A 17,692-nucleotide genomic window follows, 5' to 3' on the forward strand; every position below is an offset into this window, starting at 1 on the left:
GCCCAACGCTCCTCCCCCATTTCTCTCAATCACTCCTCAAATTTTATCTTGCTGCTAGCTTCCCTGCCCTCGAATGATGTCCATCTCATATCACCTTGTGCTCCCTGATTTGGTGTATTCCTGTGAGCTCCTAAAGCAAGCCTACCTATTCCACGCAGCCTAATTTCTAATCTTGCTTGAAACTCTGATATCATGCACAAGATCACATTGCCGAAAGTCAGACCAGAAACCATGACACCTTTCCAAATTCCTCTCACAACATCACAGCGCCCTATTTTTTATCACCATAAATTGCTGTGCCGGGCCTTCCCCTGGTGGGTCAGAGCTACTAGGGCCTCCAAGGTGGCGGGTCACGCCGCGCGCCCGCAATCTCGAAGGCCATGGTAGACAGGAGCGTCGGCTGGCAGAGCCAACGTTTCTAGAACTAGGTTGGGCAGAGCAAACGAGGCTTTCCCGCTTTCGCATGCTTTCATCGCGCGCCGTGAGTGGTTTTGGCTGGCGTAAGGAGCTGCTATCATGCCGAACATGCCCAATAAGGAAAGCGGTGGACACACTTGCCCGGTTCTTGGATGTGATAATACGCGAAAGTCACTGGACGTTTCGTTTATTGCTAGCCCGCCACGGTGATGTAGTGGCTAAGGCTCTCGGCTGCTGACCCGCAGGTCGCAGGATCGAATGCCGGCTGCATTTCAGATCGAGGCGAAAATGCTTGAGGCCAGTGTGCTTAGATTTAGGTGCACGTTGAAGACCCCATGTGGTCAATTCCGGAACCCTCCACTACGGCGTCCCTCATATTAATATGGTTTTAGGACGGGTGCTACTTCATGGCTTAGATTTTTGTGATGCAGCAGCCAAGTTGGACCTTTGTTAAGATGTCTGCGTCTTCACTCACGGGGATATTACGGGGCTGGGATTTTACACCTGAAGCATACCGCATAATCAACTACGCGAATTTATTTATTTGTTTATTTACACATACTGTCGGTCCTCATCAGGACCAAGACAGGAGTGGTAACAATACATATACATACAGCAAGCAGTCAACGGAACAATAGAATACAGCGATACTGCGATATACGCCCTATTGTTGAAAATATTCAGACACAAGTGCAGAAAACTGATCATGATTCCCTGCGTTTATAATGTTTGCAGGGAGACGATTCCAGTCACGTGCTGTCGAAAGGAATGAGTGTTTGTAGCGATTCTTGTAAAATCTATTTTCCTTAACGTGCCTACTGTGTTTGTTTTGCATTATGCGGGTCTTGATGATTACCAGCTCATTAATCATTAAATAGAAAAAGCTAAGTCGTTTCTCCTTCCTCCTGACGATAAGTAGGGGCAGGTTTGCGCTCACGTAAAGTGGTGTTATGGTGTCTTGCGGACGGTATCGGGAATAAATAAACCGCAATGCACGTCTTTGAACTTGCTCTAGTTTTGACTCTGAATCTTTCAAATAGAGATCCCACACTTCACATGCATATTCTAATATTGGGCACACGAGCACTTTATAAGCAGTCAATTTCGTGGCTGGAGAAGCCAGTTTAAGGACACGTCGAATACAACCTAATCTCTTGTTGGCTTTCCCAACTACTTTCCTTTAATGTGTGGTGTCCAACTAAAGTCAGATGTTATTAAAATTCTGAGATATTTGTACTCTGTTACACGATGAAGTGGTTCTCCTGGTAGAGTGTATGTGAATGACAGAGGTTCATGTTTGTGTGTGATGGTCATACTGTCTTTGCTGGGTCAAGAGACATCTGTCACATGTACGTCACACCATTGTTGAACTTTTCCTATGATGTTATTTAAGAGCATTTGGTCACTAATAGATTTCACCTCTGTATATATGACACAGTCATCTGCGAATAACCTTGCTGTAACTGTGGCCGACTCTTTGATCAGGTCGTTATTGTATACCAGCAACAACGCAGGCCCAAGAACTGAACCTTGAGGCACCCCTGATCTCGCATCAAAGACCCCGGACTTATTTTCATCAATACTGACGAACTGTCGGAGATCAGTAAGAAAGTCTTCCACCCATTTGACTACATCTCCAAAAGGACTTGTTTTTGGGCTAGTTGGTGCATACTAGGTGCAGAAGACTGAGGCGCAAAAAACATATCATGAGGCAGGAAGAGCAGGAGACTGAGGCGCTGTTCTGTCTTCTCTCCTGCTCTTCCTGCCTCACAATATGTTTTTTGCACCTCAGTCTTCTTTTGACTACATCTGTATCTCCTAAAATAGCCTTTTTTTTATTTACAGTTTTCTATGATTAACCTTATCGAAGGCCTTCTTGAAGTCGAGAAAGATCAAATCTATTTGTCCCTTGCCATCAACAACTTTACCAAAATCATGAACACTTTTCAGTAATTGTGTAACGGTTGACAAACCCTCACGAAACCCATGTTGATAGTTACTAAGAATTTTGTTCTGTGACAAAAACAGCCGGATGTTCTTAGAAACAATATGTTCCAACACCTTACGGCAGCGTGACGTTAGCACAATAGGCCTACAATTGGCAGTAGACGTGGTGTCACGGTCTTTAAAAACGGGTATAACTTTACTCATTTTCCATTCTTCAGGAAGTGTACCTGACCGTAGTGACTTCGTGAAGATAATGAAGAGGTACTTCGCAGTCTATTAAGCATACCCCTTTGAAAACAAATTTGGTATCTCATCAGGACCTGCCGATTTCTTTGTATTTAGGTTCAGCAGCAAATTTAATACTCCTTGATATGTTAACTGCAATTCCGCTGCAACTGTAAGCCGTTGGTGTACCTCAAATTTTGACTGCTTTCCATCATCATTGGTGAAGACAGTAGCAAAAAAGTCATTGAAGGTGTCTGCTATATCACGTTTATCCTCAATAGATCCTTGTTCTGTGCATATTTTAGTGACTGCCTTCTTAGTTGGAGCCGGGTACCTCCTAAACTTTTGAGGTAATTCGCGTAGAAATGTATCTGTAGTGACACCATAATACTTGTCCTTATATTCCTTCATCATTAATTTTAGCTGTGTACTTAATTTTGACATGTCTTCATTAAGGTGAGATGCTTCTATGCCTCATTAAAAACTCACAGGGTCCCCTATCCATACACCTAAGAAGATTCGATGGCAAAAGTCATATTCTTTTTCTTCTCAGTCAATGTACTGATCCTACCCCGCCAGCCTATGACTGTCAGCAGGATTTTGCCATGGGTGCAAACCTGTCTTTCATCACGGCTGGGGGAGAGCACTGGCGTAGCTTGGGCTTAGGCAAGTGCTGGTGTGGCTCAAAGGGGACCAGTGCCCCCTTTACACACCCTGGCCGACACCCCTGCCCGCCACCAATCACACCACCCTTTGATAACTTGCTGTACCTAACAAGGTTGGCACTGCCTATAAAATTGAAGGCAGTGCGAAACTGACTTTTTCATTGCCTCCATGATCGGACCACATTTGACCAAGCTCGGATGTCACGCGATGGCGTGATCACGTGAAGTCACGTGACGTTTTGATAACGTCACAATTTTTGGCAATGTCTGACGCCATGTGTGTTGTCGTCAACACGTGGTGATTTTTCGATCACTCAACGCCGCCGACGCGGGACGCAAATGGTCAAGTTTCGCGTTTGATGAGGCATCTAAGGTTTTCAGCTACAGAACAAAAACTGACCGTCGGTGGCTTTGGCGTCACGCGACAGCAATGTCAACAAGAGTGATGCAAAAATCATCGCGTGATGGCGGCAACATAGGACCTCACATATTACCAGAATGTCTAAGGTCATCGTAAAGGCCCCATTATCACGGCATCAAACGACATCATCGCTTTGTACTGCTCTGCGATCAGCCCACAGAGCATTCGTCTACATAGCATAAGTACCATTTATGACAGGAGGTGGAGGAAAAGCACTGGAGAGGATGGGATGGGCACGTTGGCACAGGCTTTTTTTTGGGGGGGGGGGGGGGGGCACCCCCTCTGGACCCACCACTGTTTTGGGGGGATATAAATGTCACCTCTTCTACTTCATGGAGCGGCCACTAGACGAAGCACTTTGTGAAAATCGCGCTAAAGTCATAATTTATCTTCTAGTTACTACCTGCAAACAATGTTGTGTTGACCGATTTCAGCACATACTATCAATCCAGTTGAAAATGTCAGCAGCAAAAGTTTTCACTATTCTTTTTTTCACTTTCGATAACTTCATGCACGCACGTGTCCCACTAGTTGCTGCGAAGGCAACACCACTTCGGCGTGAAACTTTTTTTACCTTGTAAAGGCACATACTAAAGTGGGTAGGATACGTGCTTTCACAAACCTGCCATTCAATGTGACTTATGTTCGGGAGCAGATGGAAAAAGGATATGAGGGAGGCAACATTCGAGGAGGGGCATTTTTGCATGGAGCATTAGCCTACAGTAGGAACGGCATCGCATATTTGCTAAACTCGCTGTCGAATATATATACAACTGACTTAACGGAGGTGAACAGAAAGAATTTTGCCCAATAAGAGCTATGCCAGCAACATCCACTTATAAAGCTGTCGACTCCTTCACTTTTTCGTTACCGAAATTTCTCAAAATGTTTCTTGAACTTACTACACTCAGGCTAACCTCACCATTGTTTTCGTACAAGGTCAACCAGTTCTGTCTGGCGTGCTAACCAGTCATCACTGGCGAGCATGCTTTAAACATTAATCCTTTGCATCCCAGCATGCATATATGTGGACAAACATATCAGTTTAGGCCAGGCAATGCACTGCTTTAAAATTGGTAATGCAATGTTGATTTTCCATCAGCATTTCATACGAACATCCATACGTGTCCACTTATGTGAATGAACAGCTGTATGTCAGCACAGAACAGTGTTGTTCTCAAGTCTCCTGTACCCGTCACTTCAACTTTCTAAATAAATTTTGAATTCAGTTTCACTTGAGAAAAATAAGAGTTTATTTTTTGTGCAACTTTAATTTCACTGTCAATGACTAAAGTGTAGTTGTTGCTGCAATGTCCAGAAACTCATATTGCGTTTGGTTATTGGTAGTAGAACCGCTCATTCTAAATTGTAGAGAAGCCATTCGTTGCTGTGCAGCTCTGCACAACACTTTATTTACAACATAGCTGAATGCACCTTTCAAAAGTTATGTTCAAAATTCGTTTGCTATGCAGTAAACTCACAATAATTCAAACTCTAATAATTCATACTTTTAGTAATTTAAACGAAATTCAATTTTTTGGTTGACCCTCTACTTTTTCAATATATTTAAAAGCCTCTTATTTCAAACAGCATCATTCGCTTATTTCATAATTTTGGCAGCTTCATACAAAAAAAAAAAATGTCTGCTGCTTTCCCACTACTATTTAAAAACTTGCGTGCTTGTATAATCCTCACAGTTTAAGAATGAAAAATAAGCGTCTTAGGCCTTTAAGGAAAAAAGCTTTTGCCAGTAAACAAATGTTTGAAACGAAGAACACACATGGTGAACTGTGACGCTTCTCAACTAGTATAGAGAGCTTTGTGTTGAAGGCACATATATAGCAAACAAGCAGTTGTCACTTGACAATTTCTTTAAAAGGTGCGATCAGCAGTAAATGGCTGAAGAACTCTCCGCTTTCTGTTCATTGTGTGCAGTTAGGATATAAAAACGCTCTAAAAATGTTTAAATCTGATAAAATCAATGCCTAATCATAGAGTATGGTGTTACCTCACCCAAAGTCATATATCTGAAAACTTCTGATAATTCAAACTTCTTGATAACTCAAACAAAATTCAGAGGTTCCTTCGAGTTTGAATTAGCGAGAGTGAACACTATTTGGGATGTGGATTAATTGATCAAGACATGCTACGTGCCATGACACATTCGAGCTCACTAGCAGAAGCAAATGTTAAAAATTAAAGAGCACTTATAATTAGTGCACTAAAGCAGAGGCATCAAAAGCAAAGGCATCTTGAACAATAGTATAGAAAAGGAAGAAAAGCGGAGAGAGGAATAAATAATGAGAGAGAAAAAGCAAGAAAAACAAATATACGTTAGAGAGAAAGAAATAAGTACAAATAGAAACATAAAAGCAGAAACTGAAGAAACAGAGAGACGTGAAAAAAAAAATAAACACAAGAAGTAAGAAAGGAAAAGATAAAGGGAAACAAACAAAAACCTAAGTCAACGACTTCTTTGAGGCTTGGCCACCCTAGTGCGAAGCTGCCTCGATTTTTTTATTGGATAGATGCTTGCAAAGTACTAAATGAGATTGTTCGTAACACACAAAAATGAAACAACAAAGGCCACAAGGACCTATTTTAATGTTTTTACATACGAAGACAACCCACTGCACAAAACAGTCTGTATCATAAATGCCGATAAAGATGCTTTCAATGCAAACAATAAAGGCGGGAAAGCTTTGTTACAAGAACGAGTCCAACGGCAGAGCCATAATGGCATAAATAAGCAAAGCACGACAGCAAACTTGTGACAATTCCAGCAAAGGACAAGTTTGCTGAGTAATAGAAGTGCGAGACAGCTGCATTCAGGTAAATGTAATTCAATTGCACAGGCAGCACAAGTTGTCTCCTGAATTACGAGGACTGCACACAACTAAACAGGGCACGACCTCAGCGAGAATTAGTGGCAGTTATGGATACTACAGCGAAGAGATCTGCACACACTTATTGTTGTGCGCAAAAAAGGAGAGTTGAGTGTAAAATGCAGGTAATGAAATAGTGTATGTGAACTATAATAGACCATCACATGCAAAATAAATAAAACAACTTATCGACCATCAGATGCGGACACATTACAATGACTATAATGCCATTGTATCAGCTATTATCTATCTGCACTAAGAGCACAGAACGTTCAAACTTATCAAGCCTCGATTACATGATGTTGCATTGGTGCGACATAAAAACATTGCTCGCAAACCAACATTTTGCGTTATTTTGTGGTATACCACATCTTTACGTTATCAGAGCATGAATTACCTGTAAGTGTATCTGCGATTTGGCAGGCAGTGCGTCACAGCAATGTCGTAATTTAGTTCAATTATCACGACAAAGTAGCAGTTAAAAGGAAGCTTCCAATCTAAAACATAGTTTTATGCGTTCTATATTAGAACCAATAAGAAATCATGCCAAATTCATGCAACGATTTTCATGCATTTGCGTACATATTATGCAAACATGACAGTTTCTCCCAGTTACATCAACACAGCAAGTGTGCTTACATGATCGGTGTTCTCTACACACTGAGGCCACATTTGTCAGGTTAAAATGCACACTTTGATCATGTCATTATGTTAAGATCGCCACACCTTCAAAAGGGAGTAAGCAGACTCACCCGTAAGACATTCCAGAGAAGTTTTTTTGCTTTTCAAAACTTCTTAGAAACTTTGAGCAGCTTTAAGGTTCAGTCAGTATGAAGAATATAGGTGACCGTACAAAATCACATGAAAACCACCTTTAGGCATTAACCCATCACATTAAGTTAGAAGATTCATATGCCTTTCACTGAACAGAGAATTCCACAGTGGTACTCAATATGTAGATACTGTTATACCTCGTTAACTCGAACTCACATATCTTGAAAAATCGGCTAAGTCGAAATATTCCACAGCATCGCACATGTTCCTATATTTTCCATGTACATATTTCCCTTTATCTCGATGTATTTTTGGGTCGATGACTCGAAATCTTGACTGGAAGTTGAACGAAAGTTTCGCGGCCAGACCATTTCACGAGAATTTGCGCGATGCTGCCACAGCTGAAGTCCGTCAATTTTTTTTCTTATTTAGCTGCGCCTGCCACTACGTCGATGCTTTCTGCAACCGCAAAGTGTGTGAAGTCTCAACCTAGAGACATATCAACTTCATCAAGCAACTCTGTGGCACGTCATATGACACGTACATATGCCGAGAAGGGAAGCCCTCTGCCCACGCTTGCCGTAGTTTGTCTCGTTCGCTTTGTGCAGTGCACATGACTTTCCCCGAGGTGCGACTTCCACCCATCTGCGCAAACCACGTGGTACGGATTTTTTGCTGACTGCGAATGCAATGCTTGCAATTTTCCCTAAGGTGCGATTTCTGTTCATTTGCGCAAACCAAGCGGTACGAATTTTTCACTGACTGTGAGAAGTGGTAACTTAGCGTGTGTGGCAAGCATAGCATCAAGGCACTGCAAGCTGTTAACGCTAGAATAAAAGGTTGCCCTAATTAAGGAAGTGGAGAAAGAAGGCCGAACGAAATCGAGCATGGTGCAGGAATTCGGCCTCCCGTCGCTTTCGACGGTACTAAAAAAACAAGCAAAAGATGCTGGATGGATTTCAGCAGAGCTTCTCCAGCCAGCAAAAGGGGGTTCGAGGTTCAAAGTTTCCAGACATTGAAGCGGCGTTGATTGTAAGAGTGTCCGGCAAAACCCAGCTGGTTAAAGTTTCTTGAATGTCATTATTTTTTTCTTTAAATCTTGCATGACAAGAAAGATTAGAAACTCTCATTGAGTAGCCGGTAAGTAGCAGTGATTTTTCTGAAAAGCACTAATTATTCCTGGCAATTAGTGCACTTTTGCTTATCCCAAGAATCTCAAAATTTTCCCTGGTTTTTACGACTTCCAGTTAACGAGGTATTACTGTACAACTATTTCAGGCCATTAACATGTGCTGAACCTGAACACGTTGTTCATTAAGGAATACTCGGAAAGGATTCCGCTGCACTGACACATGTCCTCCCGAATGCCTACGCTTCACGTAATCACTACTAAATGCCATTAAAACACGACATTGAAACAAAACCCCTATCACTCAACGTAGAAACAGAGAACAGAAAAATTAAACGTGCGAGTGCAAAAAGAAGCACTGAAAGAGGTGAGAAAAAAATAAGCAAGCGAAAGATTAATTCATGTGACTCGTATAGATTACTTGTATTTGGGCTATACAAAACTGACTGTAGGCGGACATATATCACAACAATACCAAATGTTTCTATGGAAATTAAATAAATAAGCTGCACCATCCTCGCGGCTACAGCTTGGCTTGGCAGGGCTCAGCGTCCCTCGACGACGACGACCTCGCAGCCAGGGAAAGGAACACATCTGCGAGAAGGAAGAGGAGGTGTAAGCGTTTATTTCGCGAAACGACACCTCTGTGCTAGTCCAGCTTGCATCCTAGCTATGCACGTCGCGTGTGTGGAAAGCTAGCCATGCAAACTATACCGACGATCTTGCGTAAAATAATCAACACAACTTATCGATCGTCCGATGCTGGCATATTCCAATAAGAAATGCCACTGTATCAGATATTTATTGGTTTGTGCTAAATGCACAGAAAGTTCTAACGTATCAAGCCTTAAATACATGACACAGCAGTGATGTGACATGAAAACTTTGCAGGAAATTCTGAGCACGAATTAACTATGAGTGGCGCCGTCACATTTGATACGTAATTATTATAAACTGGATTTTTAGGCACTAAATAGTGTGTTTTAGGTGCCAAACACAGGCAGGTAAAACATCGTTTTAGGCCCTCAAAATCATAATTATAGACACAATAAATTCGTACAAAAATTGAAATATTCCAAAACAATGACGTCGGTGACTTCTATCTACGGAAAGAAGCAAAAAAAGGATATTGTTTAAGATTGCAGAAATGTACGAACGATTGAACACAGGCATGCATTTCCCGCGTGATTCGCAGTATGTGGTCTTTCATTTTGTTGTCTAGCATTGTGCGTCAAGTGTCCACCATTTGATTAACGCTCTCCTGGGTCTCTTTCGTTTCGTTATAGCTGGGAAAGACAGCGCAGGAGCAAATAACCAGACCACTGATACTCCAGAACAGAGGGATGCTAGGTCTAATCCCGTAGATCAAATAGGACCAATTCCACCCCTATCGGTGAACACCTTAAAGGGCCTCTCGCTAGGTTTCGGCATTTCAAGCTGACAAACGTAACGTTGCACTGGGCACTCTGGATCATTCCTGTTAAGACTTGCAAAATTACATGTCACAGAAAAACACTCAATATCTTATGAATGCCACTTGCCCTTCTCCCGGGCCTGCGCCCCAAGATCTAGGAAGTGACGTAGAGCAAGGAATGGTCCTGTTTTTACATAGCTCATCTGCGTTGACATTCGTGGGCTGACGTCGCATCCCGTATACACTCTTCATCAGAATTTCGTTAAAAGCAAGCTATATCTAGAAAAACAGACGAAAAATGTCCCGTCTCCTGTTGATATTCTGCACTTTAAACGGTACCTCACTGAGAGCATTGAACATGACACTACTCTACTTGGCATGTGCAATTTGTGTGTTCTGTTGCGTAGCATGAATGAGGAGTACTTTGGTTTGGGCTCGCTACATCATATCATTAAGAAGGGAAGCGCAAAGACAAAGGGGACAAAAAGAGAGCGCTCCTTGTATCTATGTCTTTCTTTTCGATGTGTATTTGCACTGCCCTTCCAAAATCAGTATAATGAATGAAAGCCTAGGAAAATACAACACACAAATTTCCATTTTTCGGATCGTTATTATTATTTTTGTTTTGAGTAGCCTCAAGATGCTATTAACTAATAGGCCCTCGTTTCACGCCCGCCTTCGTGGACTAGTCGCTATAGGGTGCTCCGCTGCTGAACCGAATACCGCGGGTTCGATTGTGGTTTCGGCGATCACATCCAGATGGAGGCGAAAAAGTAGATGCCCGTGTGCTACGCAATGTCAGAGGTCAATATTTGCGGAGACCTCCACTACAGCATTTCTCATTCATATTGTGGTTTTCTTTACGTAAAACCACACATACTACCACTGCTACTACTACTATATACTATTACTACGACTACTACTACTACTACTATTACACCACTTCACTTGCGTTATTCTTCTCGTCATTCCTACATTGTGCCTTCACCAACCCTGACAACACTTAGCTTGCGCCTGGTGCGTCGTCTCTGACCGCAGTGTCATCGGAGTGACATGGTGTATCGCAGTCACAACACTGGGTCCTTGCCAGCTTCTCCTAAAGTACACGCACTGACTGATCCATCCCACAGAAACGGGTAATGCACAACAGAGAACGGCGAAACGACACGACATCGATGGCGTAGGTGCACACGTAAGCTGGGGCAGCTTAAGCATGTTATTGTTGGTGCCTATGCATCATGTGATCTTTCAGCCCCGACACCGAAGAGAACAGGGAAGGAATGAAGCTCGCGATGGCTACATGGAAGGAGAGACAAGAGATTTAAGCCTGCTTCTTCGCGTCATGCTTTAAGTGGGTCGTAGCGAACCAATTTGAAAAATCACCGTGGTAGAACGCTTTTCATTGGGTACGCAAGAACTTCTAGTGTCTACCTAACTACAACTTACCGTATTATGTCACCTAGAGAGGGACGCTTCAAAAGTAAATTAGAAAACAAAACAAAAGCTGCGTGCACATCACATGTTTCCCGAAGGCGCTGCAGCAGAAGGGTTACAATATTATAGAAAACACGCCTTTATTGACGCAACACACTTTTTTTCTTTTTAAAAGCCATTTCATTTTGTCATGAAACTAACAAAAAACAATCTCATAGAAAAATTATCTCCCATACGACATTCTAAAATCTTAAAATATACCATTGCGCAAAGAGGACTGTTTGGCTACATTCACATACGAATGCGAGTTTTACCATGATATGCCAATCACCCCACCGCGGTGGTCTAGTGGCTAAGGTACTCGACTGCTGACTCGCAGGTCGCGGGTTCGAATCCCGGCTGCGGCGGCTGCATTTCCGATGGAGGCGGAAATGTTGTAGGCCTGTGTGCTCAGATTTGGGTGCACGTTAAAGAACCCCAGGTGGTCAAAATTTCCGGAGCCCTCCACTACAGCGTCTCTCATAATCATATGGTGGTTTTGGGACGTTAAACCCTACAAATCAATCAACCATGAAATGCTTGACATAGGAGCTTTAACCGCAGTTTAATTCGACGCAATGATAATAATTCCCGTCCTAGTTCATTTTTCATATTGTTATAGCTGTCATTTTTTACTAATGGGTTAAAACAAACCTTGAAGCCCTGTTCTGTATTTTTTCATGTTTGTCACTTAAAGAGACATGAAAAGGGATCTCATACGGAACAGGCGTATTCAAGCATACGTAGAATGTATGCTAAATACACCGTTGATTGTAAACATGCCGGCACCTGTCTCAGGCTTCGCTGTGTAAAGTATAACGATTTGGCGACCTTCGCCGCCACTGAATCAACAATAGCATTCCACGAGTGGCCCTCTACGGTTTTTCATACGTTCTCCAGCTACCAGCGGCTGTCCAGAAAAACCTGCTGTTCCTTTCCCACCGCAACACCCAGTTTTTCAGGGTGGTTCTTCAGTTCCTTCATGACACTGGCAGCTGTATGTAGAAGACCCAGGTTTTCGGGGCGGTTCTTCAGTTAATTCAGGGCACGGCCAGCGGTATGTAGAAGGCGGTCGCCGCGTCATTGGCCATAGACACCAATTTTATTTTTTTACCCCATCTTCAATTCTTTCTCTTCCTTCCCCAGCAGACGCTGAGACATTCTTCCACTTAGGGCTGCCGAAATAGCGTCTTTTGCACTCCTCATGCTCCTCCTCCAATCGCTCGCAGCATGTCAGCTTTGCCTTCGTTGTGTTTGTAAATATCAATGTTGCCTTTTTTACGTGAATAATGATTTCACACCACGCTCTAAAACAAAATTTGGGCTTGAACAGCGCCCATTTGGAAAATAGGCATGTATAGGCAGTTACAGGCATTTAGGCACGAACACCCAAAATAGGCATTTATAGGCACTATAAAAACACCAAAAAAGCCCTTCTTAACCTTTAATTCATGCTCATATATCAAAATGGCACGATAGGAAAGCAAGGAACAAAATAGGCATTTGCCTATAATTCGGTCTTTAGTAATTATACAGTGACCTTGCTAGACTGCCCAATAAATATGCTTTCAAGAAAAAATTTTGGATCCTTCAAACATAAACGGAATTGACAGAGAGTTATTTTAACCTCCAAGTGGTGTTCTTTCTTTTCCCCTTTTTTTTTTCAATCACATGTGCAGACTCGGAAGCTGCACAGGGAGACCACAGAGCTAATACTTGTGCTCACTCAATCTAAGCGCAATTACTATCCTGGAATGAGTTAGGCCCTCTCATTTCACATGGGCTGCTTGGATGCGCATATACATTCGAGAAAAAATTAGGGCAGCGGAGGTTTTTACTGCATAAGTGTATTGTTATATAGATAATTGTTGGGGTTTAACATCCCAAAACGACAAAATGATTACAAGGGACGTCGTACAAGAGAGCTCCCAAAATTTCAACCAGCTGGTGTTTTTTAGCATGTGCTAAGAGCAAAGGAGACCAGGCCTCTCTACTAGAGTATCGGCTATGGCGGACCCAGTCCTGAGCCCACGGACCCCAAACCAGGGGACATGGGGGAAAAGGCCTCTCCACAAAAGCTACACTTAAACCTGTAGTACACATAAAAATCTGCATAATTAAACAAAACCCCAAGGACGTCACCTCTCTACAAGAAAGTCAGCAATACAACAAAGTAGGCAGCCATTAAAAAATGCGGCTTTTCTCACCAATGCTCTCCAGAACTTTGGAGATGGCGTCAGCATTCGGAACCAAGACGGCAGCACCGTCCCTGCAGGGTGAATCAGAGAAATCGGAGAAATAAGCACCCCACCAAATCACCACTGCCCCACCAAATCACCCCACCCCACCAACACATAGGTTCTCTAGGAGAACCTGTCCTAAACGACTGGCAAGCAACACAATTATTCAAGTGAAATTCAAACAATACAGCGTTGCCATCATAGCGGTGGATAGGACATTATTCTACATTTAGCCAACAATATCAAACAGTCATCAAGTCTACATAGTCTGTACCATCATACATTGCACTGTATTTATACATTGTAAATATAACTGCAGCACTAACACTTCACGGTGCTGTAGGTGCATGTCTAAACAAACAAATAAGCACTAGCCAGTGCTTGTAGTCAGTAAATATGGTATATGAGTTCAGTCGCAAATTGGACCTTATTTGCCGAATATAAGGCCCAGGAACAAATTGTTTTTTTAGATAAATGGTTCGCAATATGCACTGCGAAGGCTGATAGGTCAGCGAAGCTGTGGTGTCATCTGATCCAATTCACCAAACACAATGTAGCCTTGAAAAATTGAGCTAAGCTTGTGCGAATATAAATTTCTTGGTTTGAAGCAAAGACAAGGTGTGGCAATGTTTTCAAGGACAAACATCGAAAATGCGTGAAGGCGTGATAGCAGTAGGTGGCAAACATGCCAGCACGGCTTCATCTCCGACAACCCTTTTGATAGGCATCTTCAGCTAGCTGCTCCATACTGCATGTGGCTCAGCGCTGCTAGTGGCAAGCCCCAAACACGTTCATGCTGCCGTTCATGCAGTCTCTTAGTGCCAAACAGCAAGGTCGCCGCACAGACGCCTTCGTGGATGTCGGCAGCTCCCCATCGCCACACGCGCAGTTCGGAACAGAGTGGTCATCGCGAACACTTTCGTGGAAAAATGCGTGCGCAAGGCGCAGAAAGTGCCCGGGCAGTAACTGGGTCAGCATGCTGGCGATGTGCTGTACGCAACTAAGAATGATCGGCTCTACACGGCAGTAAATCATTTATGTGCGCACAGGCATCGGCAAAAGCTGGACGAGTCATCCACTCTTTCGTCAAGGCCTTCGCTTTTCAAATCATTGTTTCCAAACGCCCCATGCACGGGTGTAGCCCCCGGAAAAAAATTCTGGCTACGCCCCTGGCCCCATGCGAGATAGCCCGGTTCGTGGCAGGTACCGAATGTATTCATGAGAGATCGGGTGCACACTAAAATGCGTGACAAGTGTACTAAGAGGCATTAAAGCGCAGCTGTGGTAAATTGACCATCAATGTGGCGATTTGACAGCTTCAGCAGCATAAAAATGCACCAATCAGTGTTTTTTTTTTAGACTGTCTGATTTTTTCGATGATTTAGCACTTCCTTGAAACTACAAAAAGTTGAACACAGACTCGCCTTCAGAAGTTTGCATAGTTAAAACGGTAAAATCCCAGTGTGAATCGAATAGCAAACACAATTAGAAAAAAATTCAAAGGTTCTAATATTCACACGCACCCACAAATTGGTCATTTAAGGTACCTTGCAAGTTTTGGGCTGGCTTGCTTTAAGTTCAGTGCAATTTAGAGCTGCTTAATTCAGACTGCACCTTTCGGTCAATTGATGCTTCTTGCTTATCTGCATCAGAAAATTAACTTTGTTCTTTCAAGCTAGAAATTTGCATGCATTCCTTTAAAACAACCAAGAATAAAGCCAACAGTACTTGACAAAGCATTTCCTTAACTGGGCATAAAGAAATTACACCATTCCCCTCCGAAAGAGAACCATGAAGGGATGCGAAGCAGCATTGGGGGTACACACCAAGTTTCCGTTTACATTCGCTCAGTGTTTCCTTTAGTGTGTACGTTCTGTATTTAGTGTTCGTGTTATCAATACGTTCTGCTTGTGCATTGCCTTCGTTAGCGCAGAGTTACAACTCGTTGGCATGGGAGCGAAGTGACAATGATGCTATCAAACCGGCAAATGCGCTTACAGTTAAACCTGCTTATAACGATACTCCATATAACGAATTCCTTGATGTAACGAAGTTTCCTTATTCCCCACTGTCTCTCCATAGAAGCACATGTATTTGCGACCTCCATGTAACAAAGTAACAGTGGCAAACAACCTCGATATAATGAATTTTCGCCACGGACAATCGAGAAATTTGCTCCGCATTGTAATACAAGCGCGCTTCGAGGGCTGCCACGCCGCCAACGAAGTGCGAAGCGGCATCGGCGGGCATCTGGGCGGTGTACGGCGGGCAGACGGGCCTGCAAACCACGAGCCGGCTTTGCCGCCATTCTCGCCATCATGCTCGCATGCGTGGGTGTGCACCCCCCCTCACTCCAAACAAACATGAAAAACAACTACTTTTGTGCGTTGGCAGTGCCACGCTTTTAGTTAGCGTCACATATATGGGGGCGCGCTGCATATGGGAAGTGATTAATTTTCTGCAGTATCCGTGTCTGTGTGGTTCGCTTTTAGTTTTCGACGCCATGCTCGCGTGCATAGTTTCACTGCGTGCGCATGTTGTGGCCCCCGACGACGTTCAGCTTTGTTTTGTTTTTTTTATTGCGATAGCAATCATGTATATGGACAGTCTCGGCTGGTTTTTTGCCTCCGCCGCCGTCATTCACGTATTTATATATAAGAAAACTCAATACGCGGAAAAAAAGAGAAAAAAGCCGCCCACGCGCTCGGCGCCCAGCTCGTCACGATGTGCTGAAGGTCGCTTATTTCCCACCTGTACTTTGCCCCGCTAATGGGGGGGGGGGGGGGGTCGATGCTTGTGCACACGCGTTTATCCTTCGGTGAGGAGAATGGCGTGCCTTCGACTTTGACTGGGGAACGATTGAGTTTAGTTGCCAGGCGCACGAGGATCACTTCGCTCGCTGGACAGGCGCCGTTGGACAGGCGCTCTTTTCAAACACACCGAAGTAACGACTGGGGCACTTGTTAGTTCGCACTTATACCTGTACCTGTGATTACGTTTCGTGCCTCGTTTTTATTTAAACAGCGTGCTAAGTGTCGAGCGGTAAACGATGTTAGTTCCATCTTGTCCTGTGCAAGTTGTTTTCTTGCGTCATTTGTGTGTGAGCAGAGCGCTGCACGATCCAATATGCTTGCCGTTCTCAGCATTACATTCCAAGAATTGTTATCACATTCATTGCTTCGCCCTTGCGGCGAAACTGACTTTTTTAAATTTCGGACAACCGTGTTTTCACCACCGAGGGGATGTCAGACTAGGAGCTGATGGAAACTCACGGAGACCACAGTGACGAGGTCGACTCGTCACACGCTTTCATTTTGCACCGCGCCATTAGTTCGCAGGCTGGTAGCTTTCACGATTAGCCTATTACTTTTGGCAACACGACGGCGCGTTGAACGCAATGCAATGAACGTGATAGCAAAAAATTGGAATGTTATAAGAAGTAAGCCTGGCAGCCAACTCTTTTGGATCCGATATTGCAGAACTCCTATGAAACGCTAGTGTGAGCAAATACGGCCGCTCCAAGAAGATGTGCTCTTTTCACACAGTCCCTTCGCGTTGAAACTGCACTGATACTCGCCGAGATAGCAAGCGCCCCAGCGATCGCGACTGCCCTTGAAATCGTTCGTTATTGCTGCTCCAGCGATTCCCCTTCCTCCCCCACTCCCCGCGTTGTTGCATGCTCGTTCAAGACGGGTGGCTTACTTTCTGTATGAACATTCGACAGCAGTTCTAACAGACGGGAGATGTTATGTACTTTCTATGCGATAGGGATGGGCAGACTCATTTTATCTCTGCTTCAGCAGCGCTCGCGCGCTTTTACCCACTCCTGAAAGTTAGGATGTGCGGGGGCATGTTATCAATTTGCACTTAATACGGAACATGTCGACGACAGTAAAACACCGCCGGGAGTGTCCATATAATGGCTATCGAGATATTAATGTACTTTTTTACAGTAAAATAAGTGTTTTGGGTTAGCTCTGCCTTCAGTCCCCCTTTTGTTTAATTTGTGCTTCTATTTTTCGAATTTTCGTACCAAACCTGCATATAACAAAATCCTCTTTATAACAAATTTTTCCGGGAATTTATTAATTTCGTTATATTC

General features: G+C 43.5%; 1 protein-coding gene across 1 annotated transcript in view; it reads right to left on the minus strand.

Moving 5' to 3' along the window:
• Positions 1–8,857: 8,857 nt before the first annotated feature.
• The window catches only part of Gnpat (dihydroxyacetone phosphate acyltransferase), a 64,735-nt gene continuing 55,900 nt past the window's right edge, over positions 8,858–17,692 (minus strand). Inside the window, exons 13-14 of the mRNA XM_037418847.2 lie at positions 13,558–13,619; positions 8,858–9,057 (exon numbers count right to left, since the gene is read on the minus strand). Of these exons, the coding sequence (XP_037274744.2) occupies positions 8,987–9,057; positions 13,558–13,619 (133 nt within the window). The 3' untranslated portion in view covers positions 8,858–8,986. The remainder of the gene's footprint in view (positions 9,058–13,557; positions 13,620–17,692) is intronic.

This window comes from Rhipicephalus microplus, chromosome 6, assembly GCF_043290135.1.
Source record: "Rhipicephalus microplus isolate Deutch F79 chromosome 6, USDA_Rmic, whole genome shotgun sequence".
NCBI lineage: Eukaryota > Metazoa > Arthropoda > Arachnida > Ixodida > Ixodidae > Rhipicephalus > Rhipicephalus microplus.